Raw genomic sequence first — 27,171 nt, forward strand, 5'->3', positions numbered from 1 at the left:
AATTTTTTTTAAAAAAAGTCTCAAAAAAGTGATAAATTGTAAAATACCCCAAAATGGATTTTAAAAATACTTTTAAAAACATCTCTAAAAATATCTCCAGTAAAAATTTTTCATTTATATAACTACTGTACAGTTTTCGAAAAACATTTTAAAAAAAAGGTAATTGAAACGGAGCCACTGTTTGTGTTCCAAAATAATGTTTACACGGTACGCTCGATGGTTCAGCGTACTGGGACTTGAGAATCTCTAGTTGCTGAACAAACTCCCATTTAGTTGGATGGATTAAACTCTTGGCTCATCTGAAGGATGCAAATAATCTTGGATATGTTCCTACTGTTAAGCCTGGATTGTCGGATACTATGAACATATTGGTATGTCTTTGTTGGGGTTTTTTTTTTTTGGGTGGGGGGAGTAATTACCCTAGTTCTTAAGCACAAAAGCTTGAAAGCGAGTTCAAGGAAATTTTCGTGTTATGAAGCTGAAGCTTGAGATCTTGACAATACCAAACACGGTTTAGATTCTGAGTTTAAGGAAATTTTCGTGTTATTAAGTTGAAGCTTGAGATCTTGACAATTCCAAATACGGTTCAGGTTTTATGATATCATCAGAGATGACATGCACCATTATTCAGTAATACTCATTTTTCCTAGCTTAGTATTATCAACTGAATCAAATCAAAGTGTAAATTGAAATTGCAAAAAATCTGGTGCAAGTTCTAAGACCACATACGCATCTTATTTCACTGCTTAAACATCAGGTGCTTCTACTACATAAAACAAAAGGTTCCCTCGAAAACTAGAAACCGAACACAACTCTTTCGCACCGGCTAAAAACATGGTGGTGAAGAGGGTTGAACGGAAGTCAAATATCTTGGGCACTAAAATCTTCCACCGCCAAAAAACTGCAGTGAAAATTCAGCCCTCAGAAAAGAAAAGCAAAGAAGTTACAAGCTCGTACATATGAGGAAACCTCTTCCAACATGATTCATCTCTAGGAACCTTCATATCATCATGCTCAATCTCTCGGTCTATCGGAGGAGGAAGAAAGACCGGAGACATGATCTTCTTCTTCATTAATAGTGTCCAAAATTTTAATCAATGGACGCTTGATCAGAGAGATGAGCTTTGGAGGAGCAACTTCTGTCACAAACCTTAGTTTCTGAAATTTGACCATTTTTTCCTTTCAAGTGTAGGCCAAGAAGACCATAAATCTTAGCTGAAGTGAAGATTGAGATAAAGAGAGAAAGAAGTAAGAAGAATTTATGAGAAATGGGTTGCTGAGGAGAACACCAAAATTGATGATTAATTTATAGTGCTTGAAGTATTTGTAACGTGGTCCACACGTAGTTGCCTGAAAAGCTACTGTTGAACTGTACTGCCGCCTTCTACTTTCGCATTAATTGCATGGCGGGTTTATCTTCGATAGCACAAGAAATTGACTAGACCATAAGGAACACGACACAGGAGTACTCTTGCATGGTGTTCAATATTGGAGGGGACCAATAATCTTGATAAGATTTGCTTTTAAGTTCATTCTAATCTTTCATGGTCTTCATGAAGCATCATAAATACTTGAATTTTCTGTGGAATAAAAAAAGTTTAATCATTATCCTTCATCACTTCTTAGCCAAAAGAATAGTTGATTCGTGGTCTTGCCTGTTCAAACAATACTACTGTTATCAAAAAAGATGCAGACAACCATTTGGGATAATGTATACACACCATTGTAGACTCTAATCCGTTTTAACTCTAAATTCAAGCTCAGCCGTCGAATATTAAGTTCGATTATCCTAGCCATTAGCTTTTGGATTAAAGTAAATTTTCCTGCCACTTTCTTTTTTTTTTCCATATATACTTTATATATATATATATATATATATATATATATATATGCCCATTTTTTCTCGATTCCAAGAATTTTATATGATTGTGAACAACTTATCAGCTGATCCTACCATCTTTAAGCAACTAGGGTTGTTTAGTTGCTCAAGCAAATTAAGGTCCTCTTGTTGTCCATTGTTGTACTGAAATTAGTACGTAGAGAACTCAGCATTATTTGATGCTGAGGGGCAATGGTGACGAGAAATTTCTTTCAACGGGGCTGCTGGACCATCAAAGATGTGACCAGAGTTCCCTTTTTCTCACAACCTCAAGAGTGATCAAAATGGGAGCTGAGAGGGACAATGCAACTATTTACTTGTAACTTTCTATGTAAAGTGTGTTATGTCCTTTTGAAATTCTCTAAAGGCAACCCTGGCGCAATTGACGGTTAGGATAAACAATTTCCACACAATTTACAGTCACAATGAACCATGTTATCTACAACAATTATATTATTTTCTCGTTTGGCTAATGTACACATTCAATCGTTAAGGAAGTTGCGATCTTTTAGTCTGTCCTTGCGACTTGCGAGCAAGTTTTATTGTTGACTTGCCTCAACCCGTGTGCATGTTCAAATACACGAACATTACTGCTAAAGAAGTCTTGATTCTTGATCTAGTGGTTAAGGTTGAGATTTCAAAATTTAGAGATCATGCTTTCAAATCTTTCGACCCCTCTCTGTTTCTTAAATCTCACCCTTCCCTTGTTTGGAAAAAAAAATAGTGGATGAACATTACCTAATATCTTCATACCTTATGCATTATTTTTCAGTTCTGATGAATGTTTAGAAGGCACTTGTACAACCTATATCTCCATTACTGAAAACTGAGTAACATGACTTTCAGTACATAGAATTGAATCTTCATTCAAGTTTAACGAGCATGTACAATCTTTCAAGATGATAAAAATCTTTCGGTTGCATGTCAACAAAAATCATCATGTGTTGCATCCTAAGCAGAATGAGACATAATTGCATCAAATTTGAGGACAGAATGACATCAGAATGGCTCTGAGCTTATCCTATGGAACAGTAAGCATTTTGCAGCTAAGCATTCGTGTGGTCAGCAATCACCAACAAATCCATACTCCTACTGCAACCGCCTTAGACATTTGCATTGAAGACCAAAAGAGAAATCATTTTCAGTTGCTACTTTCCGCAGTAAAAGTACCCTTCTTTATGTAAAACTGAATTAATGCAAAAGTTGTTACCTCTGTCAGAGGTTAAGCATGGTCTTCATCTTGAACTTCAAGTTGAAGAATTGATAGAACGAAATTGCTATGACACCTTTTTGCACTTTTGTCAAAAGCAAAGATACGGAATTGCAGAATTGCTATTGATTGGTCTTCTCTTTGAAAACGTGCAAGAAAATTGGCGGTCTGATACTAGTAAGAAAGGCCAATTATAGCCGATTCCTTGTGCTTCATCATAACCATTACGGTACTATTTAGAAAGCTCAAGTTAACTCAGTGATATTTTTAAAAAAAAAAAAAATTTTTTGGGACAGGGGACGAGTATGATTTAAGAAACGCAAAGGGAGAAGAGGAATTTGAACTCATAACTTGTAATTCTTGGAATATCAACCGTATATGCCAAGTTAACTCAGTGATAATTAATGAGTAACGGATTAACTATGTAATGTGTTAATCAAGCTCTAAAGAATCAAACCAGATTTTCTTCAATAATTAACTCTTGCCTGTGGTTACACAGATAATGGTAATAACATGTTCAACAAGCTTCAAAATATCTCTTGCAAAATTGCTTCAAGACAAGACAACTAATTTGGAGTTGTCATAGGCTCTTGTCGGCGTTAACGCTGATGAAAACCCCACATGTGTCAATAAATGGTAGATGAAGATCAGACTCCTGGACCCAAAATTGTTATTCAGTTCAGCAGCCTGAAGCTCCCAGAAAGCGCACACAAACATATCACTGTCGTTGTGCGTCGATGGGATTTTGTGTATGGATGGTAGAAATGCATTCCAGACGTTATTAACTATACGTAATGTGTCGACCGAGCTCTAAAGAATCAAACCTGCAGATTTTCTTCAATAATTAACTCTTGCCTGTCATTACACAGATAATGGTAGCAAGATAATTCAACATGCTTTAAAATATCTCTTGCAAAATTGCTTCAAGACAGGACAACTGACATGGAGTTATCATAGGCTCTGGTCGGCATTAACGCTGCTAAAAACCGCACATTTGGTAGATGAAGATCAGATTCTTGGACCCAGAATTGTTGTTCAGTTCTGCAGCCTGAAGCTCCCGGAAAGCACACCCGAGCATACCACCGTCATTGTGCATTAATGAGATTGTATGCATGCTGGCAGTGGGTTCCAGACTTTATCAGTGGCGGATTTACGCTAGGGGCACTGGGGCCCCCTTAAATTTCTACAATTTCTATAAAAATTTGATGTAATTTTAGCTGTGCCCCTAGAGTTTTGTGTATTTATTGATTTATAGGCCCCCACTGTTCCCCTTAAATTTCTATAATACTTATAAAATTTGATGTAATTTCAAGTGTGCCTTTTGGAGTTTTGTGTATCTATTGGTTTATATGCTTTTAAAGTTGTCTTTGATTTTATCTATTGTTACAGCTACCGTAAAAAGGGTTTTTTCAATGATGAATATGATGAAGAATCGGTTACAAAATAAAATGGAAGACACTTAGATAAATAATTGTTTAGTTACGTATATTGAGAAAAATATATTTCGTGAATTTCAAAATGAAAAGGTTGTAAACCGTTATCAAAATATGAAAACTCCTCATGAGCAATTGTAAATGGTTTAGTTTGCTTTTGAAATAAAATTATTATTACATTAATAATTTTGAGTTTATCTTTTGACGTTTTCATGAAATATATGCATCATTTGTACTTGTTGATGAATATTTTTTTCTTTAAAAAACTAAAAAAGGAGTAGATAAAAAATTTTAGAATTGTTTTTGCCCCCACTGAAAATTTTTTCTTGCTCTGCCACTGGACTTTATTAATATGTGCATTTGCACATGTGGCGATCTTTTTGCCAGTTTCCATCCAGAAGAATTGGCAGGGAACAGCCTTGTGTAAGAGGGTAGATTAGTGAATTAGTTATCATACACTGCTTGTTTTTCCTTTTTTTTTTTTTTTTTTTTTTGCAATTTTCTTGCTAGTTTATCTAACAATTTTTAGGCAAAATATAGCTCATTAATGATAAGCAAAGAAAAAGGTCTCAAGCGGCAAAGTAATACATCCAATATAGTCTCAAGTGACACTATAACAAACTACAGCCACTCTTAGCAAACAAAACAAGTGCCATAGCTTGTCTAACACTTGATGCAACATTTGTATGACTGGAGATACATACCATGAATATTGAAAAACTTTTGAAACCTCAGTTGATTATACTTTTATGTTTGGAAACATGATAAACTGAATATTGAGTTGAAATAGAGAAATTCTAAATCAAATGATGTCCAGGCATGTTAGACATTAGTTATTGCCTTGTACTTTTACTATCCCATATAACAAAGAAATTTTAATTATACGTGAAAGAGAGATAATAAATGTACTGATACACAATAAAATGAGGATAGACCCATCTTTTGTTTTGCTTAATTGTAAACTTTCCCAATAACTCATTTCTGTGCTTAAAAAATGCCTACTCTCATGATTTATTTATAATAGGTCAGACACGTTTTTTGAAAAAAAAAAAATCATCTTTTTTTTTTGGAAATGTTTGGGACTAATATACACAGCCTTGAAATTATGAGGGACCATTCTAACAATTTTTCCTTCATAGCACTCCCGGCTTAGAAATTTCAAATTTAAAAAGATCAACGGTCGATTACATCGTAACGGAATCGAGTCGGAAACGAAATCAACGGCCTCTCAAAGGGAACTTTCTTTCTTTCTTTCGAACCTCCCTCTCTCATTTCTCTCTGTTGAAAAGCAATTGAATCCCTTTTTCTCTTTCTTCTTGCATTTGATTACCACTTACTCTTTTTCAATTCAAACTGTTCCTTTATTCCTCCTTATAACATCTCAAATCCATGGAAGACAATCAATGGCTAGACCCACTTCTTATAACTGACGTTTGTACTCAAGAAAAAGAACAACAATTCAACTCTGCAGGTGGTTTAGCAAAAAATTGATCTTGTTTTGCTGTACACTTTAAACTTGAAGTTTATTGAGTTTTTTGATTTGGTACTTGCAGACCCTTTAAATCAATTGTGCAGCTCAACAACTTCTGTCATGGCTGATCCTGATGATTGCAGTCCCAATTCAATTCAAGGTAATCTGTACTACTATTTTTGCTTTATGGACGCCAACTATTTGATAAAATGGTAACGTTGTAAAGTAATCTGGCAATATGCATGGAATTACGACCAAGAATGTTATCAAAATTGTTCTTTTCCCCTCTCTTTGATCCTTTTAGGAAGTTGAACTAAGGATCTTATTTTTTGTAGTAGGCGTTTCTTGGAGAAAACGAAGCTTAGATGACATGTATGGAGAGAATTCTAGTAACTCTGCAGTTAAAAGGGCTCTTGATGGTATGGATTATTGAGATAATTGAGATTGTTTAGGCTTGTTGAGCTGTTGGATTGATTAAAGATTTTCATTGAACTCTAGGGCGGGCAATGTTGGGGTTTTCATTAACCTCGCCTGATTTGGTTATCTGCACTGGGTCACCTGATATTGCTGGACAAAAATTTGGAGATTCACCTCAGTTTTTTAAGGGTGCCTCAACTGTGGTTTCTCTGGAAAATGGAATCAATGGTGAAAACGGTTCCCCTGAGAACCCGGAAGTTACAAAATCATCAATGTTGTGGCAATCATCCACTGATCGAAATGTGCCTCAAGAAGCTGAATTTGAGCTTCCTACTCCTCCGATGACTGAAAAGGAGTCACCAGAGACCTCAATGCCTTTGATGAGCATTAATGTTGGTTCAACGGATGTCATTGTCTCTCCTCAAGGGGTGAAGTTCTCAGAGGACCAGTATTTCAGTGGAGGTGATACTACAAACACTAGGATTGCAGTTGGGGATAGTGAAGATTTTAATCTTTACCAAAGTGCACGACTTGGAAACATTACATATAGTTTAAAAACTATGGGGCCAGGGTTCTACAGAGTGGATTTGCATTTTGCTGAGATTGTGTTCATTGATGGTCCATCAGGAATGAGGGTGTTCGATGTTTTCATTCAAGAGCAGAAGGTAAGAAATCTTATAATCTCAAGAAGAATAGTCTTGAGGTTCAAAACGAATTAAATATTGTCCTATGAATTGAACACTGACTCGCCGCTGATTGAGTTCTTTTGCTTAGGTTGTTTCCAGCTTAGACATTTATGCACGGGTTGGTGGAAACAGACCCCTTGTTCTATTGGATATTGAAGCTCGTGTTGAGGGTGAGGAAGGATTATCGATCAGATTGGAAGGAGTTGTTGGAAATCCAATACTTTGTGGGATTTCAATAAGTAAGGATTTTGCTGTTAAAACTTGATTTTTCCTTTGCACGTATTTTATATTTTTGAATATTTTTGTCATTCCAAGCTAATAAGCTTTCTCAAGCGCTGACTATGTATTCCACACTTAACTATCAGGCTGTAGAGATGTCAATTCACTGGCTGCTATGGGCATACCCCACATTCCACAATGCAAATCTCTGAAAGTACTAGTCAAAACTTAATTGAGTATTGGAATATATTGCTGAGGTGATTCATTTAATTTGTCTTGATTCTCATGATGATCATTGGCTAGGATACTGGTAATGACACTGCAGATAAAGAATTCCAAAGATTGTACCTCAAGTATGAATGCCAACAGAAAGAGCTAATGGAAACAAAGCAGGCACTTGTTCAGCTTCAAAAAGAGAATGAACTGAAGCAGAGAGAGTGTCAAGAAGCCTGGAGATCTTTGAAGGACCTTCAAAATGAGCTCATGCGCAAGTCAATGCATGTTGGATCATTGGGTACAGATATTTTATAATGGATTTGTCCTAATTCATGCATTTTATGTGTTATAATTGTGTTTTACGTTGTTCACATTAGCACCAATGGATCAATTATTTACTTTACTGGGATTTAAAAAACAAATTATGTTGGAAGTAGAATTTTTATACCATTTGTTTGGAACTTTTACAAATCTGATGATGGTTATTATTCCCTTGCAGCTTTTGCCATTGAAGGACAAGTGAAAGAAAAGAGTAGATGGTTTTCATCATTGAGAGACCTGACAAGAAAGCTGAAGGTTGTAAAAAAAATTGTGCTTTTTTTTATGTGCATATGTGAGTTTAATATGTCCTCTTTTGCTGCCATTATTATTTTCTTATTTGGTGTAGAACTTTTCTTTCTGCAGATTCTTAAAATGGACCAGGTCAAACTTGCCGAAGAGGCTTTAACATATAAGGGATGCTTGGCAGAGTTGAATCACATAAATTCTGCAATTCAATCCAAAAGTAAATTCTTTTGTTCAGCAGATGGTTTTGGACTGACAACCTATATGCATAAGATCTTGATTTGTGTAATTCTGTTTACAGTGGAAGAACATGTACAGATTCATGAGGACCTTAAGGTCAGATTTATCAAAAGCTCGAAGGAAAAAAAAGAGTTATATAACAAAGTTCTGGAGTTGAAAGGTTGATCCTAGATATTATACGAGTTCAATCATCATCATGTCTTGGGATAACAAATCTAATGGTTTGCAATTTCTTGCTTTCCAGGAAATATTCGGGTCTTTTGTCGGTGTAGACCCCTGAATGGTGAAGAGGTTGCTTCAGGAGCTTCAATGGCAATAGATTTTGAAGCTGCCAAGGATGGAGAGCTGACTGTAAAATCAAATGGGCTTGCGAAGAAAATATTTAAGTTTGATTCTGTCTTTAGCCCCCAGGCAGGACAAGGTAGCCATTAGGATTAGTACATTTTGCAAGTTCTTTTGCAGGGATTATTCACGATTATGTTGATATTTTTGTTCTAAAAATATTGACAGTTTTATTTGGTTTCCTTGTGTAGAAGTCAATTTAAAGTCAACTTATCTTTTTTTTACTTGTCCATTTTACTTTTCCATGACTAATATATCCTCATATTTTATGTTGTTTCTTATAACAGTTGATGTCTTTGAGGATACAGCCCCATTTGCCACATCTGTTCTGGATGGATATAATGTGTGCATATTTGCTTATGGTCAAACTGGAACTGGAAAAACTTTTACCATGGAAGGTACAGAAGAGGCGCGTGGTGTAAATTATAGAACGCTTGAGGCTTTATTTCACATAATTGATGAGCGACAAAGCACTTTCTGGTATGAGATATCTGTGAGTGTGTTGGAAGTTTACAACGAGCAGATTCGAGATTTACTAGCGTGTGATTCAGGACTCAGCACAAAGAGGTAATTTAAGATTCAGATTCCTATTCTATCTCGGCTTTTTCAGTCTTGGAATATCACAAACGTTGCACATTATATGCATAGTACGGTATCCAGATTACATTTACTATTGGAAACGTTTTTACAACATTTCTTATTAATCCAGACAAAATAGGGGCAATTGCTTCTGCAAATTATGATAAGAATTCAGTTGTTTGTCTCCTGAAGACAAAGTAATTCACAATTTTGACTAACCAGTATATCTCTCTTACCATGAAATGTTCTGAATAAATATCAAGTAGCTTCTGAATGATAAGCAACAAGTGGTCATTCTCTTTTACAGCTAAACCAAGACAGTAGGCAGCATATAATGTCATTTAAGCACCTTTTGTTTCTCAGGATCTCTATTTTTAAGAAAATTCCTATTTGAAAATAATATTATACGCTGACAAAACAATCTTTAGAATCTCATAATGATATTTTTGGATGGTTGCTTTTAGACTGGAAGTAAAGCAAGTAGGTGAAGGAATGCATCCTGTTCCAGGATTGGTTGAAGCTCAGGTCAACAACATGAAAGAGGTCTGGGAAGTCCTTCGAACCGGTAGCAATGGAAGGGCCGTTGGATCAACCAGCGCAAATGAGCATAGTAGCCGGTCACATTGGTCAGTTCCTTAATAGTGTTGTATCATGTACCAAAGAGTAGCTTTGGGGGCTAAAACTTGGTATCTTGTTTGTTATCAGCATACATTGTGTGATGGTGAAAGGAGAGAACTTGTTGAGCGGAGAATGCACAAGAAGTAAGCTATGGCTAATTGACCTAGCTGGAAGTGAAAGGATTGCCAAGACAGAAGTTCAAGGTGAAAGATTAAAGGAGACCCAAAACATCAACAAATCTCTGTCTGCGCTTGGGGATGTGATATCTGCTCTTGCAACTAAAAGTCCGCACATACCTTTCAGGTATTAACCGAGGAAAATGTTCAAAAAGATCAAGGCTAAGATACATACTTCTAAGTATCTTCTGTTGTTTCTGTTTCAGGAACTCCAAGCTTACTCACTTGCTTCAAGACTCTTTAGGTATTTCATTTGCATTATCCTAACTATGAAAAGAGTGCAATATAATTATGATAGTTTTACTTGTTATTACAATGTTTAAACAAATCATCCAGACTCTAATTTATTATAAGAATCAAAATGCTATCAACTAACTTATGCGTATATTTCCTTCCATCTACAGGTGGAGATTCAAAGACGTTGATGTTTGTACAGATTAGTCCCAATGAGAATGATTTGAGTGAGACTCTCTGCTCACTAAATTTTGCGAGTAGGGTCAGAGGGATAGAGTTGGGACCTGCAAAGAAGCAAGTAGAAAACAATGAGCTCTTGAGATGCAAACAAATGGTGTCGACAGAAACTATCCTTGTAGATTATTTCTTCACACTTAGGATACGTTGTGTAAATATTTTACAAACTGAAAAAGAACTATCTCCTTTTATTAGGTTGAAAAGATAAAGCAAGAAATGAAGAGCAAAGACTTCCAAATTAAGAAGCTGGAGGATACCGTTCAGGGCCTAGATATAAAGATCAAAGAGAAAGATATGAAAAACAAGAACCTGCAAGACAAGGTACCGTTGTTGGAATATGTTTTTCTTAGTTTTTTGGCAGATGGAAAAAGCCTTCCTAGATATTTAGAGATCAAACTAGTGTTGCATTTCATGAAAAGGTTCGAAGGATATTCTAGATTCTTTTCTGCATGTCACTGAAAAATACGTGTTCTTTTTGTAGATTAAAGAATTGGAGTCGCAGCTACTGGTAGAGAGAAAGCTAGCAAGGCAGCACGTGGATACTAAAATAGCAGAAGAGCAACAACACGCGAGACAACAGCAAGAAGAGCAAAATTCTGCACTTACAAGGCCACCACTTGCATCCAGAACACTTGACTCTTTTCGAATGCTTGGTGAGAATAAAGATCAACAGTCAAATATAACTCGTCAGAATAACGAGAACAACTGCAAAGTTCCTTCCTTCCCTACCTTTGATGGCCTGACCAAACACAATGAGATAGAGAAAGAAAATAATCCTGAGATGACTGAGCAATTCCCATTGCCAAAGCGGACAGGCAGAGCTTCTATTTGTCCAGGTGCACAAAGGATTCCACCTGCACAACTTCCACGACGCAACTCTCTAATTCCTTTGCCAAGTGTGCCATCAACAGCCAAGATGCCTTCTTCACTTTTAGCATTGAAACCCATACAGGCTGACAAGATAGAAGATGCTCATGGGGTTGAATATGATTCCCCGCTTGAACCGACTCCATGGGACAGTCCTAAAGAAAATAAAATTGGAACTAAGAAGCTGAGCAGTTTACTGAGAAAAAGCATCCAAAAGAAAATGCAGATGAAGTCGCCAAAGCAGCAGCAGCACATCAGAAGAGCTGGTGTGAATGTGGGAATGGAGAAGGTGAGAGTCTCTATTGGAAGCCGAGGGAGAATGGCTCATAGAGTGCTAAGTAATGCTAGAAGAGTAGCTAAGGACACGCAACAATTGCAAAGTAGGAGAGAGAAGGAGAGAGGGTGGAATATTGGAACAGCAGCAAGAGCTATTTTATGAAGCACGATTTCGACTTCTTCTTCCTTTCACCTTCTTGTATCTAGACTAACACGATATGTTATGACACACGTGATTTGCTAAGATTATTCAATGAATAGGCTTTGAGAGCGGGATTCAACTCAGGAAAAGGCAAAACTTGTTTATGTATCTTATGCACTTAAAAAAGAATGGTTTTTTTCCCTCTATAAACAAAAATGTTGATTGACCAGTGTTGATGGAGCGACACCATTTTGTCGGGAGAATTACAGGAGGAGAAAGAACAAAGTTCTACTGCCTTGAAGAATTTGAACCTCAGATCTGTTTTTTATTCTTTTGGGCTTAGGGGCTGCTCAATTTGCCAAAGTTTAAATTGTATGGGGGCATGATGGTGACTAACTTGCCTTGATCTACAGAGTATTCTGCAGCAAAAGTTTTAATTTTCCGATCAGAAAAGCGCAGACTAGAATTTGCCTTGATTATGGATTCCATATATTTCTCAGTAATCCCTAAATCAACGTTATGGTGACTAATTTTGGATCAATTGTCTGAATAGGGAACGGAAAAACCAATTGGTGCAGATTATGAATTATAATCTGTAATTACAAGTTACCATTGCCTAATGAGAAGCAATGAAACTTGTAAAATTGAAGAAGAGAAAACAGCATTCCCAACAGAAATTTGACGAGCAAAAAACCACGTATGGTAGGTAGAACTCTTCATTATATTTATTTCTGACATTCAAAATATACAGTTTTTACATTTTACATTCCCAAAAATATGCCTCTATCAATGTATAACTGATATTATACTCCAAAACACTGGCAAACTGCTAGTCCAGTCCTTGAAGTTCAACTGACTCAGTTGTATTGAGCTTTTACATTGTCTCCTAAACTAATTCCCGAACATCACATTGCCTCCAAAAATTGATGCTGAAACAATTGAAGAGGGCCGGTTATAGTTGAGGTTTCTTCAACCTAGAGATCAGAAGAGAAAGAAAAAGAAAAATACATTTGTTAGGATATATTCTTTTTAACAAAGCTATCAGCAACTCAGTTGCCAAGACAAGCGAGGAGAGTTAAATCGATGAAGCAAAACTAACGACGTACCAGAACCCTCCTACAGCTTCCCATATCCTTCTCCATGAGCTAAATTCCTCTGCAATAGGTTCCGAAAGCAGGCCGTCCATTTTCTTTTCAATTGAAGGACTCACTTCCTGGACAAATTTGATAGACTCTGATAGTCGATTCAAAAGGTTTACCAAAGCAATCACTTCATTTCTTTGTAATTGGAGCTGTCAAAATAAAGACAGAAAATAAAACAGAGATAAATATATTTAGATATGTTTTGAGTACAGCTGTTTTTATGGAAGAAAAAGCTATTTGCGATGCAAAGTGAAGCACATCAGATACGCACAGGCTGGTTTGATTGGCTATGACCATCAACAGAAAATAAAATCTTCAGTGCAGTTCCTAGACCAAGTACTTGAAGCTTTCCCCATAGACGACATTTTTCACATCCAACACAATCCATCAGGGCACTGCAATTAAGAATAAACTTTTACACCAAAAATATGAAATGATACAGTATATATTTTTAGTGATGAAGAAAATAAAAGGAAAAAATGTTGCACAACTCCAAGGATTGACAAGAATAGTTTTAAGTAAAACCTGTTCCTCATGTGAGCCTAGAAAAATTAAAGAGGATTTCCATTATGGATTAATTTAGTATAACTGGAAACAAATGAAAGATAGAAAGAAAAATAACTGTGCATGCCTATAGTAATTGCAAAGGAAGGGTGGAGAGAAAAGTAACTCTCATAGCATCAATAAAATAATCCGATCAAGAAATAGAAGGGTATCAACAGGCATAAACATAGGTACTGCTAAACCCTGCCTGCTCGCATTAGTGAGGCAGCTCTTCGTATTGAAGATAAGTAAGACAAATGATAGAGAGAACAGAGACCTTATGTTCCTGAATTGCTTCTGAATCTGCTGCTTTAGTTCAGGTCCACTTTGGCCTTGCCACAACTTTGCTTCATCGAACGGAAGTGGACAGGCAGCCTGCAGTTTTGGATTGTAAAGTAGCTGACGAATAAGAGACTGTGCTTTGAGGTCCTCATCATGGTTGCCAGTCTCATATTCAGCCTGCTCCAGGTAATTTTTTGCCTGTAAAATACCAAAAAGATTGACAAATGAGGATACAAGAAATTTCAGTCAAGAAGCATTATGGACAGATTCTACAAAAGTAAGACATGGAGCAGCAATTCTCACCTTTGTCACAGCTCGCAGAACAAAAAGATACGTAAAGTACAAATTTCTGACACGGTCAGGATACCTTAAAACACGGTCGTACATCAAATCAAGATTTTTACCCCACTGAAAAATGACAAGTAAATTAATCAGGCAACAGGAATTTATTTCTGAGTAGCCCAGTCTGAGCTGCTAATTTGGCCAGTCACACAAACATCTAATCTATCAAATGCAAGTGATTCAACACAAATATCTAACCTCCAGCACAAACACTTACAAAAATATGGCCTAAATATCTAATCTATCAATGCAAGTGATTCAACAGTGAGACCCTGAGTTACAGTCGCTTTAAGCAGGTTAGATTGATCCACATAACAAGCAAAAAAAATGGAAAAAAAAATCTGGCATAAGAAGATAACTGAGGAAGAACAAACCAGGCTCTTTGCTTCATCAAGCAGGTAGTCAGACGCTATATGAATTGAAATCGAGGAGTGGAGTCCTGATATTAACTTGTACAAAACTTTCTTCTCCTGGCAACTCTCTCCAGAAGCATCTGCACCAAGCATAAATAACTCTGATGAGAAGACCCAAGAAAAATCATGTTCTCGAAGAACAAAAAAAAGTGGTGAAATTCAAGACAGAATAAGTCAGTAAAAACCTATTGCAGGACAACAAACATTGGTATAGGTTATCATTTTGTTCTTTTAGACTAGTCTACAGATTAGGGGAATATTTGCCATCAAGGAGACTAATTCGATCAATAAAGGAAAGAAAATAGAAAACAATATATCTTTCATTACAGGACATCCAAGTTCCAATAAGTTAAACTGGCATCTAAACATGATTGCATGGAGCAAGGAAGTCAATCAGCAAGGATGAATTTTGAACATTTCATCGGACCAAGCAGAATATTTAATGAGCCAGAAGATAACAGATATTACAGCACAAAGCCCCAGATTGGAGTAGCTAGTGATGAGATTGGAGGTTTTAGTTGGAATTATCTCTATCATGACACCCATCTAAACTAATTAATAATAACAAAGACTCAAAATTGTTCAGAAGGACAACCAACTCACATTGTGGACAATTTTCAGAATATACTGCATCCCAGATTCTTCTGGCCGATGGTCCAGTGTATCCGGTGTAACGTTCAGGGTTCAGTAGAAGATTTACGTACGTCATCTCACCTAAAAAGGAATACAAACAGATGATTAAATTGCAACTCAACAAACCACTTTTCCATCATGACATATTATGCTTATGTTGACATAATGACATTACCAATCCCTTTCCGTAAATAATCAAATGTCCAATCATGAAATAGGATTTAAGAAGAAAGAGAAAAAGAAAAATACAAATTAAGCGCCAAAGAAAATATGCAAGGATACAGTCAACTGAGGATTTGGTAAGGTGAATCCACATTGAATATGACATTATTTGTGTTTCATGAAATAAATAACGAAGAAAAATGAGATGTAATTTACTATTGTCAGTCTCGTCATCATTTGTCCATGGGTTGTCAACTTCCATCCAGCCCCGAAAAGCTTTAGAATCCAGGGTGCGATCTACAGCAGCCTCTGGTTTTCCTTCTTGACACTTCAAATCATCAGATGGCAGGGCATATTGTGATGGCTTCTTAAACGGTTCAGGAAATTCAGTTTCTGGACACTCGCATACACTACAATCCCGCAACTTGCACATACCATCATCGGGCCAAAAAGGGCAGTCACACCACAGCTTAACCTGTGGCAAAGTTTTCGTCTGAAAGAGTTACAATGATATTTCTTTTAACATTTGAATTGCCTTGAAACTTTCAGATCTTTGTTTAAGGATGAACAAAAGATAATCCAAACCAGTAGAGCAGATCCACTTCCCTTTGTTGGAATCTATGAAATATTACATACTACAAGAGATATTCAGGGATTGGTTCCAAAATGAGGCTTCTAATAATAATTATTTGCAACCTAAGTATGTTCTTTTGCCTAGATCTGGAGATACAGCAAAGAACATCAATGGTCCATGCACCCTTTGCAATTATACCTATGAACCATTAATGATAGCTGATCATAACATATTATGCAGTGAAGACATGATTCATGTATTTATCCTCCATTGCATAGAAACATGTAAACAAAGAACCAATACTTTTCAATACCAACAAATACCATTAACTTATACTGGCATTCTGCAAGTCATCACTTTGATTTAACAACACTTGAATTTTTACAACTTCTCCGTCAAACTAGCGTTCTTCTTTAGAGAAAATAAAAAATAGTTTGCGGATACCTAAAAAGTCAAATTTATCCATATAAGCATCCATTTAAATGTCCCAGAAATGTCAGTCTCTCTCTCCAGGTATCATGAGCCATTTCAATTTTGAGGAAACTAGTGAAGTGGAATTTGACTTCTCATGTGTCATAGTCCCGTCTATTCGGTTAAAATGCCTTAAATTCTCCTAAATCTGCAACAGTTTTGCTATCTATGAGGAAAAAGTCTTGATCAATGTATTAACAGATCATCAAACTTAAATAAGTGCATACAGCCCCATCAGATATTCTGTCTAGCAGCCTTATAACAAGTTACCTTTCAGCCCCCTCTCTTTCCAAAATGATAAAAAACAGAAAATTTCACAGTATAAGATTTGCTATAACAGCAGTTAAAATCCTTCCTCTTCTAGGACACTTACACTCAAACCAGAATATAAGCAAACATTGTAGCCATAACACTTCTAGATGATTATACAGACAGCTACTGCTTGAGGATAACACAAAACTGCATTGCACCTTAAAGTATCTGAAGAATGGAGTCGTGACAAGTTCTTGGAGTAAAGGGTGCAACACTGCACCATTAATACTGTCTACCGTCTCATAATCACAACAGCAGTCTTCAACTATGCCTGTATATTTTCTAGAGTCCTGCAGCACCAGAACAGGAGTCGTCGAGTCATAACAACTTTAGTTAACAAATTTAATACGTTCAAGTATCAAGCAGTCATTCTTGTAGATTTAAAATGTGCAGAACATGTAATACACTTTGATCAAGAAAAGAACAACGAGCATTACAATTACAGAACTAAAAACTTATTGCATTTTCTAGGTAAGTATGACTTCTACATCTAAAAGCCAAAATTAGTTGGCAATTGGTCCAGTACCCAAGTACAAGGAATAGCAGCTGATTTTCACAGAAAAATGCAATACAAAGCACAATCCAGCTCCACAATACAACTTAAAAGGTTATTCCTTTTTCCAACCACAACTTTACCCTTTAACATTTCCAGCAAGAATGTTCCAAAAATGTTAAAACATTATACTAAATGGGCCTATAAGTACACAAAAATACCAAATCAAGACCGAAATTATTTCCGCTAAACAGAACTAGTTATACAAATTGAAGAAACAGAAAAGTGCTAATTCAAACCTGTGCACACTGGCAAGAATTGGGATTCTTGGTATACTTTGATGTGATCGAGATTGCAACTAAAACCATCAGAACTGCCCCAATTGCAGCCCAACCCCATCTCCTCTTTCCACCCCTCTCCTCCTCATTCTTCTTCTTCATTATAACCTCAGCTTCGACCATTCCAGTAATTCACATATATAACGTTAAAAGAACCAAAACTGAATCTTTTTTCTTCTCTAGGACAAAAAGATTGAATCTTTATAAAATGTGAAAAACCCTGAACATTTCCTTGGCGGGTTTTCTAGATTTTGCATGTAAATCAGTTTGGGTCAAGTCAGAAATTTCAACGCGTAATCGCACACAGATTAGAGAAAGAATTTTGACAAAGAAACAGTTTTGGTTGGGCGGGTGGAACCGTGGAAGAAAGGAGAATAATACTCTCGTTAAGATGCCCGTGTGTACACTCTCTCTAACTGATCCACGTGGCTGTTATGGATGGCATGTGGAGTGTACCTTCATTGGTAGCGAGTGGAAAGGACGTGGGATATCAGATAATTCCCATTAAAGAATTCATTGAAGTGAGTTAGTTTACGGGAAATGACGAAGATTGTCCAATAGGAAGGCTTTCTTTTAGCCACGTAGGACTGAATAGGCGAGCCATGCTGGCCTTGTGGACCTGGTCCGTCCACTCATTCCCTCTTGAATCCAAGCAGGGAACCAAAACCCCTCTTAAACCCGGACAAGCCCACAAGTTTAATTATCAACCTAAGGCTTAATGCATGTATTTTCAGCAAAAGTTCCGTTTTTCCTTAATTTTTTGTGAATATATATTTCTGGGTTTAATTTTAATCTGATACTAAAAAGGGGTCATGAGAAAAATTTGTATAGAATAAGCCTCTGTTTTTATTTGTTGTTGGAATTTTGTTTTTGGACGACGTAAAAACTACTTGAGTGTTGGAAGTTTGAAACTAGCAATGGGATCATGAGAAATGCATAATGGAGAAGAGCCTGGTTATTGTTTATACGTTTGTGAATTGCGAATTGTGTAGACTTAAAACAGTTGTACGGGGATGAATAAGATCAAATTGACCTTGCTGGCATAATTTCACACCTAGGAGAATGTACATGTTGTTGTTTTGTTTTGATCGTGATTAAGGCGAAACGTAAGAAAATAAAGTCTGTATCTTTACTTCAAGTTGTTGAGAATTTTGATGGAGGTTAAAAAAACTTCAGATTTTGTTTTGCGTACATTATAAACACAATTTTCAAATTTCAGATCGTTTTTTTTTTTTTTTTCTAAATAATCTCCTATCGAAACAGGCCCGCTGCACTTTCATAAGCAACAAAATTCTGAAACTCTGAAACATCAATACCTTACAATTGACAATTAATCAATGTTGAAGGATCTTTTGCATATTGACACAGATGTTCTGTTGTTATAGCGTGACAGGTTTAAGAGTAAACTCATGTTCTACTTTCGAGTTGATTGGTGAAAATCTTCTGGTGTTCAAGTCTCTAATTTTTCTGCTAAACCTGTGAACCTTGAAAGTGGCGAGTAAGAACCAGAGTTCATACCACTATTTCTTGGAGAATCAAGATTCAACATTTTGCTTCAGGACAAGGAACTAGTTTTGAGTATTTGCCACTTTGATGGATACCAATTTTTTTCTGTCTTCTCTCAGGAGAGAGTGGAATAAAGTACGCTGATTACGCAATTCCAATGTTCGAAGAAATGGAACAGTAACTAGAGTGTTAATGCGTCTGCCAAAAGGTTGTGCAGAACAATGCAAACTATGGACAAGCAGAAAACATTTGTGCATATGAGCAACCTTGGATTTGATGATCTTCTGTTGTTTTGTACATAAAAGAAAATTGATCTGATGCTTCAGTATATTCAGTTTCCCATTCTTTGTGGGGGTTCAAATACGCATCTTATATAAACCTGATGCCTGGATTAGCACCGTGGTTGAGTATGAAGTTCAGGAGCTTGACATTTCCTGCGACCGGATGGATGCTCAAATCCTTTTATGTACAAGTAGTAATGACAAATTATGATCTGATGTTCTGCTCATCTTTAGTTCCCAAGACTAACAGTCGCATGTCCTAATGGCTCTTGTTCCAACGCATTCTGTAGTTCAGAATATTAATCTTTCCATATTGGACTGTTCGTCTTGAGAAAAAATTTCATGAAGATCTGAATGAGCTGAGGATGGATCAAATTTCAGAAGGCAAGAGGACTGGAGAACATTTAGAAATTCAGTTTTCTGAAATCGACTCTGAAACCCTGATCATTAATCACTATCAGCGTTCTACTCAAATTCATGAATTATATCATTCCATAAATCAGTGTGAATTTCTCAAGTATTAGAACGTAAATTTTCTGCAAGAAAGTCTATGTACCTCTGAGGGTTAATGCACCCAGTGATGTTCTGAGATTATTGACTTCATTTTCTTATTTCCAAGTTTGTCTCCAAGCAGATTACATTAATTAGCCTAAACGTGAACATAAATATATTCACTATCATACGTATTATGCATGCTCATTAATTTCAATCAGTCAGAAGGCCCCGGGACTACAGTCTCTTTGTACTGTTCAAATAATCTTCTGGATGTAGGAATCCAGTTGTTCTTTTGCAGAAGTCGAATACTTTTCGTTTAACACCTATTTCTATGCAGGGGCGTTGACAGTTATTCATTTGCTTGAAAATTACTTGATGCTGCCGCCAGCGCCTCAGTGTTTTATATCTTGCTGAAGTTTGTCTGGGAAAATCCTGCAGCTTTGGATTCAATCAGGATCCTTCATTTATGTTCTTTGTCAAGGGATTGGAAGAACCAAGAGGAGGTTAGTAACCACTTACATGCTCTCCACATATTCAATATCCTGGTTGATTGAGCTGTTGCAAGATATATTGTCAGATTTCATTACAGCCAAATACTCAGCGAGTCTGTCTGATCTTTGTTGGCTATCAAAATCATTCTGCTAATCATCATGTCGATGCATGTGGAATGGAGAATGGGGTATATGATAGTTCAGTCTCTTTAGATAATGCTCTTTAATTCCATGTGGATTGCTGGTGTTGCTGGTTTTCCAAAATCGCCAATCATGACCTACAAAAGCTTGCTTGATTTCTATGACCTTGAACCTGAAAATGATGTATAATACTGACTCTATGGCCCTTCCACAATTAAATTAGGCACTTTTGGTCGAAATCATGTCTCTTGCACAATATGCACACTCAATCAGGCAACCACCAGCACAAATTATTCCATTGAAAATTCCCATTGGAGATTTCAAGTCTTATTCTTGAACTACATGAAAACAAATAAGTATTACTTCAGGACATCAGGGACAAACTTGGTTGAGGAGGAAGAAAGATATCATACTGTTTTGGATAATTTGCTGCAGAAGCATCTTCTCGCTGTTATAAAAATTTGACTGATGGAGTTTAAAGTACAAAAATTTGAGCTGGCTGTATTTCTCACTGTTCATAAGGTAGTTTAGGCTGTTAATTGATTGCAACAATTAATGCGGTGTTGTTTGGTTGTCAGAATGTCCATCGGTGAAGAGAAACTGGGCTGTAGACATTATTGCTGGCAGGAATATGCACAATTGAAATGTATACTGTTCATTTATCATCACATGAAACTCAACTCATTGAATTGATCAAACTTGGACCGTTCATGCCTTAATTATATTTTTGAAATTGCAAAGTAGGCAACGTTTTTGACCAACCCCTTCAATTTTGGTTCATAGGTAGGATAAGATAGATTCATGGTAGTTTGGCAGGGGATCCTTAATTAAGAGATTTATTTCTTGTTTAAGTACTGATGAAGCATATATATATAATTCCATCAGGAACGCATAAGACAACTTTGACAGTCTATTCTATACTTGTGGCCCCTCAATTTCTGCCCCCTATTGGCATCCCAGAAATCTAATCACCACAAAATCCAGTATTTTGCTCCATGTGGCTTTCACTCTCATTTCAACCACCAGCCGTCATTTCTGATCAATTCTCAATCCTGGTTTATGTGAATTGAAAACTGTTGCAGACAAAATGTTGCAGACATCGCATTCAAACACACATATACAAGGACATTTGCACCAGGCTGGTTCCCTTCTCAATATTCTTTCATTTTCATATCTGCTAAGCTTTTTTCTTGAGCATCTTAAGCAGTGCATTTAGGGTTTAAGCAAGTTGAGGGTTCAAACTTTAAAGGGTCATGGAATTTGTCATCAGTAGTCCTCTTCTAAAGTCTCTCATTGTTTGGCATATTTTTGATCGATGTTTGGCTTCTTTTGCCAATCACGGCTTGTTTGTTGACATTTCATGCATCCAATTTGGTGGGTCAGGAGACAAACGGAAGCCTAAGCCAACTGTAGTATGAGACCATCCCTCGTCCTGCTCTTTCTTTAAGAGAAGATTAGTACAGCATCTTTTTTAGTTGACTCTGTTATTGTGGTAGTTGATTTTCTTAACTCTTCCTACTCCATTCTTTGTATTCTTTATATGCGTGTGGGATCTAAGTAATGATTAGGGAGTTCATATGACTGGAACTGAACTAATAATAGTAGTAAAGAAGGTTGATCCATGTGATAATGTGGAGAAGTGGGGAGGGATCTGAAAGGACTAGACAATTCCATGTTTTAGCAGCAAACAATGAGTTTCGATGTACCTTTTTTTTTTTTTTTTTTTTTTAATGGCCATGTACTAATTAATCTATTTGACAATTAAGCACAATTAATTGATTGGACTGATACATTGCACTTGCCAAAAAAGTTAAATTGTCTACCTTGACTTGCTAATCTGCCATTGTTCTTATGCATGCATGTGTGCTTTAAAGTTTAATCTCCTCGCTTAAGTATCAAAAGTATTCCCATTCCCAAGTCCCAAATCATTGTTCATAGCTTGCTTAGTTATGAAATCAAAGTGCCTCCATAATTGATTGAACATAGAACAATTCCACGCCTAGGACTTTTGTGATGCACGTTGTAGACAAACGAAAGGAATGAATGAAAGTCGAATTCAAACATCTGTCCAAAGAGTGATATTAACTGTGTAACACCAAAGTTCTTATTCAACTTTTAAACCTCCTCCTTGTATGAAATGTCTTTTTAAAAAAAAAAAACCTTTGCACTTGCCTTCAATTTCTCTTCTTCTAAGAAATCAACTTTGGTGGCTAATTGCACTCAAATTGGAACAAATTCAATAATAGCCATATTGTCTGGATTGCTCTAATCTTTTTTTTTTCTGTAATTAAAAGTTTGAGTGGATTCGACTTTAATCATCATCACAAATCAGCATATGCCTTCGAGAGTGCAAGTTGCTTGCGGAGATTCTTATCGATCATCTACTAACACAGTTCTTATATCGATAGTAAAATTTAAATACTCGACTTTTTTTTTTTTTTGTCCCTTCCGGGTTCGGCTCCGTGGTTGTAGTCCCAGTTGGGGGAGAGCCACGTCCAGGGGTCGAATCCCGGCATTACCGAGGCTGGTGACGCTTGGGGCGAGCCGCTCCCAGCCCGCAGTAGGGATTAGTTGGGCCGTACGGTATTACCAGTCCATGGGCCCAGATACCCTACTGCGCAAAAAAAAAAAAAAATACTCGACTTTTTTTAAAAACAGTGACCAGTTGTTACTAATTGAACCAAGGCTCTCTAATCTCATTAGTCGCAGATTTTACTGAGTGACCCGTTCTCATGGAGCCCATATGGACATAGCACATCATGTGTCCCAGTCGCATAATTCGAGGGACATGCATTTGTGCCATGTTCGGGTTTTAATGCAGACACATTTGGGGCGATGCATTTTCCTTCCAAATCCCACTTGAATTTGTTTCTGATCAAGTAAAAAAAACGATCCAATGGAGACCAATCAACACAAGTAACCTTATGAAAATCATCAAAACAGAATTAACATGAACTTCAGGCAGCACATGTGCAACGAAATATTTTGGCTCTGAAAGACCAAAAAAAAGAAAGACTAATAAAACTATTTTAGCGCAACATTTTGAATTTGTAAACACACTATTTTGACTCCAAATAGAAATGTGTTTGGATGGACATGTCTTTTTTAGATATTTATTTTTGGAAAAAAATAATAATAAATAATTCAATGATTAAACATAACTGCAGAATGAAAATTTTGATGACAGATTCTTTTGAGTTACAGACTGCTCTCAACTACTAATTTTTTAAATTTATCATTATCCTATCTCTTTGTCCCTATCTTTTAAGTATTTCCGCTCTCTAATTCTGATTATTTAAAATCTCAAATGATATAAATTACATTGGAGGGAGTGTTGCGTCACTTAATCAATGTCACCTAACTACTGAGTTCAGATTGTATATCATACAAATTTTATTTTTTTCAATCACCTTTTTATCTCACGAATATATTTACTGAAAGATGCACTTATTGCATTAATTTTATTTTTTTTAAAAAAAAAAAAAAAAACACCCCAAATACAGCCACCCATGCATACGTATGAATCTTGACATGCTAGTTTCTCAACAACCAGAACAAATCTTGATTTCGAGGAACCAATTGCCACCGAATGCAGTGTTGAGATAGAAGCCCAAGAGCCGAGTTACCGCAACTTTGAGCTAAACCCCACAATCTCGTGCTGAAAATGATGGCTTCCCAAAAAAAAAAAAAAAAATACAAGAAAACAAATTTGGGCATCGTCACCCAATGATCACGTGCCAATGGCAGGATCAATTATTTGTGCATATTTTTTTCCCTGAATTATGAAGCATTAACTCGATAGGTAAGACATTATTGATGAATTATACCATGTACCAGAAACAATTTCCTATTTTTGTATTTTACCACTATAATATCCTAACATATCTTATATACTTTAAGTTTTCAGAGAATTAATTTCACTTTGAGCTGAGAAATGTATCTGGGCTGAAAGGAAGAAGCGACATTGTAGGCCCGGTGTTGACCACGTGGCAGACAGCATCGTCTAACGTTACACCTGGGTCCCAGAATAAATGGGGGGCCCATCACATGGGTCCATTTACCTTCCTAGTTTTCTATATCCTCAATACCAAGCCCATACCATCCAATTAAATTTCGTTTTATATTCTATTTTTTTTTATCCATTCACCCCTTCGATATTTTTTCGATTTCAATTAGTAGACACAAAATTCGCATCTTGAACTCGACGGTAAAAAAAATAAACAAAAAGGAATTTTAAGAACCCTCATTTGAGAGCCATTGAAACCCCATTTAGTTATTTAGTTATAATATATTTAAGTTAAATAGTGTGTTTAGGGCAATTAGTTCGGTACACGTAGCCTATGCCCGACAGCGGCGGCTCCGGTGACTTTCGGCCTGAACCGTCTTCCAATGTGGAACGGTGAAATTGTTGTTGATGCTGATAAGGATGAGGAGGAAGAAGTCAAGGACCAAAGTTTCACGAGAAGTTTAATTTAATTGAGGATGTAAATAGTGAAATGTTGTTTATTTTATGTTTGATTAGATTGCTTACCCCGAGAAGATGAGCAAGCAATTAAATTCTTTTTTTTTAAAAAAAGACAATTACCAAGGAACCTTAAGAAGTTTATGCTTTGTAGAGCCATCAATGCAAATATTTGAGAGGCAATTCAGCTCGATAAAACAACTCTTGCAATGCAAACAAACAAAACCAATGGTGTTTGGTGCATGCAATAAAATAATATTCCCTCCGTCTCAATTTGATAGTTTTGATTTTTTTTTCACATAATTTTAAAAAAAATTACTAGTTAATTTTGTTAGAAAAGTAAATTTAGACTACTATTTTTTTTTTCCAAAATATCCTTACATTAATATTAGGAATATGACTAATCATATATCTTTACATTAGTTACAATAACAATACTAGTGGAAAGTTGCACTATTGAAAACATGATTCAAAACAATTATCGAATAAGGTATATTATATAACCTATCTTATTTAATACGGTCAAATTTTTCACTTGGCTATATGTCTTGAATGGTACGACATACCATCTTTATTGACGTTATAATTAATGTGAAGGTATAGTGATTAGTAATATTCTTAATATTAATGTAAGAATATTATAGAAAAAATATTAGACTAAATTTACTTTTTCAATAAAAATAATTAATTTTTTTTTAAAATCACGTGAAAAAAAATCAAGACTGTCAAAGTGGGATAACTAGGTATGCAACTAGAAAATTAACCAAGTGTAGAAGAAAAACATTTACTGCAGCAAAACACACATAGTCCCCATACTACCACCTTCAACTGCCATCATGATCTCATGAAGCTCATCTGTTCCCACAGCTGCTACCTAAATTATTAGTCTTGAATTCAGTAATGATATTACTTTGTGTGTCACAACTTTCTACTCCAACCCAATCACGCAATGACATAAGAGCCAGCTTTAGCACTCATAATGCTGCCACTACTATAAACTAAACAAATAAGTCTGCTAAGATAGTAATTGATATTCTAATAATGGCACTCACTATTAATTTAGTGTAGCATATTACATTGAGAGAGCAAGACGAAGGAAGGTTGGCGCAAGGCAGCTGCAAATCTTACCGACCAGCCGTTAATTATTGCCTCCTCAGCCCTCGATTTCTCATGTGTCATACAATTAATATTACTACTATTATCAGCTTCCAACGACACCAACCAACATTAATTTTTTAGCATCTTACTGCTCCCAATGTAAACATCAACGCGGCTTTAATCAATTGCTCAACACTCACCGGCAGCTGTTTCAGAGCTTGCCTCCAAATTCCTCAAACTCTCATTAATGCCCCATTTCGTTTTCCTAATCAGTACTGCTCCCTAGAAAGAGATAGCGAGTGAATAATTTACAATCCAAACAATAATGGACAATACATAGGTAAGTCTAGCTAAAAATTTTACTTGTACATCTATTCTATAATTACATGTGATGGTACATCTAACAGCAAACTCAATCCAGCATTTAAATTTAATGGAATCAAATCTTAATATATTCAGACCATTTTATAATAAAAAATTGAACATATGAATTGATTAAGTGACATTGAATTTTTTAGATAAAACTTGCTCTCAAAATTAGGTGATAATATATTCACTTATCATTGAATGTAATATGCAGTCAAACGTATTAGATTTAATACTTAACAATTCAATAACTTAATAGATTCAGACTCCAAATTTCAAATTTCAAACTTCAATTTTGTCAAATGCACCACTCTAAGTGATAGTAACTAATTGGACTATTTATATATGTGTGTGCGCGCGCGCGCGTGACATCATCTACAAGTAAACTTGTGAATCAAATCTATTTGAATATTTACGATAATCATTTGGTTGTAAAATTATGAGGAAAGAAAATATTGACCATTAGGCTACATTTGATTTCTACTTGCATCCGCTAATATTCTCCTTTTTCTATTCACAAGAAAAATTTTGGGGCTCAAACCCATTGCTATCAACAAATTTAAGGGTTTGTGGATGTCCATTAAATTAATTAATACTCTTTTATTCTATATCTTTATTATTATCAGCTCCTTAATTGGGTCAACCTCTCAAAACACCTAACTATTCTCACTGTATTGGCCTCCCACTCTCTCTCTTTCATATTTCTCAACAGTTGGGTCAACCAAACACGTCATTATGTTAATTTTTTGTCCCCCTCCCCAGCAGCCCATTGGTTTTCTACAACACCATCCTTTATAAGCAGGCCTCAGCTGAACCCTCA

At 36.1% G+C, this 27,171-nt stretch overlaps 2 protein-coding genes across 3 annotated transcripts; one reads left to right on the top strand and one right to left on the bottom strand.

Moving 5' to 3' along the window:
• The first annotated feature begins 5,798 nt into the window (after positions 1–5,798).
• Positions 5,799–11,843, top strand: LOC113769949 (kinesin-like protein KIN-14Q). 2 transcript variants are annotated; one of them, XM_027314292.1, is made up of 18 exons: positions 5,799–5,993; positions 6,076–6,153; positions 6,329–6,412; positions 6,492–7,075; positions 7,185–7,335; positions 7,462–7,529; positions 7,619–7,829; positions 8,031–8,107; positions 8,216–8,315; positions 8,397–8,495; positions 8,580–8,756; positions 8,965–9,244; positions 9,721–9,882; positions 9,962–10,177; positions 10,257–10,294; positions 10,455–10,618; positions 10,717–10,842; positions 11,003–11,843. In XM_027314292.1, exons 1-18 carry the CDS (start codon positions 5,912–5,914, stop codon positions 11,825–11,827), a joined length of 3,522 nt encoding a protein of 1,173 aa, XP_027170093.1. In that variant the 5' UTR covers positions 5,799–5,911; the 3' UTR covers positions 11,828–11,843. The 2 variants fall into 2 exon arrangements, with proteins under 2 accessions (XP_027170093.1, XP_027170094.1); XM_027314293.1 differs by having other exon boundaries at positions 6,332–6,412.
• A 663-nt stretch (positions 11,844–12,506) lies between these two features.
• Positions 12,507–17,900, bottom strand: LOC113772526 (endoplasmic reticulum oxidoreductin-1). The gene is made up of 10 exons (XM_027317138.1): positions 17,473–17,900; positions 16,839–16,970; positions 15,540–15,798; positions 15,132–15,242; positions 14,490–14,608; positions 14,077–14,181; positions 13,769–13,971; positions 13,220–13,343; positions 12,913–13,097; positions 12,507–12,780 (listed from the first exon to the last, which is right to left on the bottom strand). The coding sequence occupies exons 1-10, from the start codon at positions 17,632–17,634 to the stop codon at positions 12,759–12,761; spliced, it is 1,422 nt and encodes a 473-aa protein (XP_027172939.1). The 5' UTR covers positions 17,635–17,900; the 3' UTR covers positions 12,507–12,758.
• Between the last annotated feature and the right edge of the window lie 9,271 nt (positions 17,901–27,171).

This window comes from Coffea eugenioides, chromosome 5, assembly GCF_003713205.1.
Source record: "Coffea eugenioides isolate CCC68of chromosome 5, Ceug_1.0, whole genome shotgun sequence".
Taxonomy (NCBI): domain Eukaryota; kingdom Viridiplantae; phylum Streptophyta; class Magnoliopsida; order Gentianales; family Rubiaceae; genus Coffea; species Coffea eugenioides.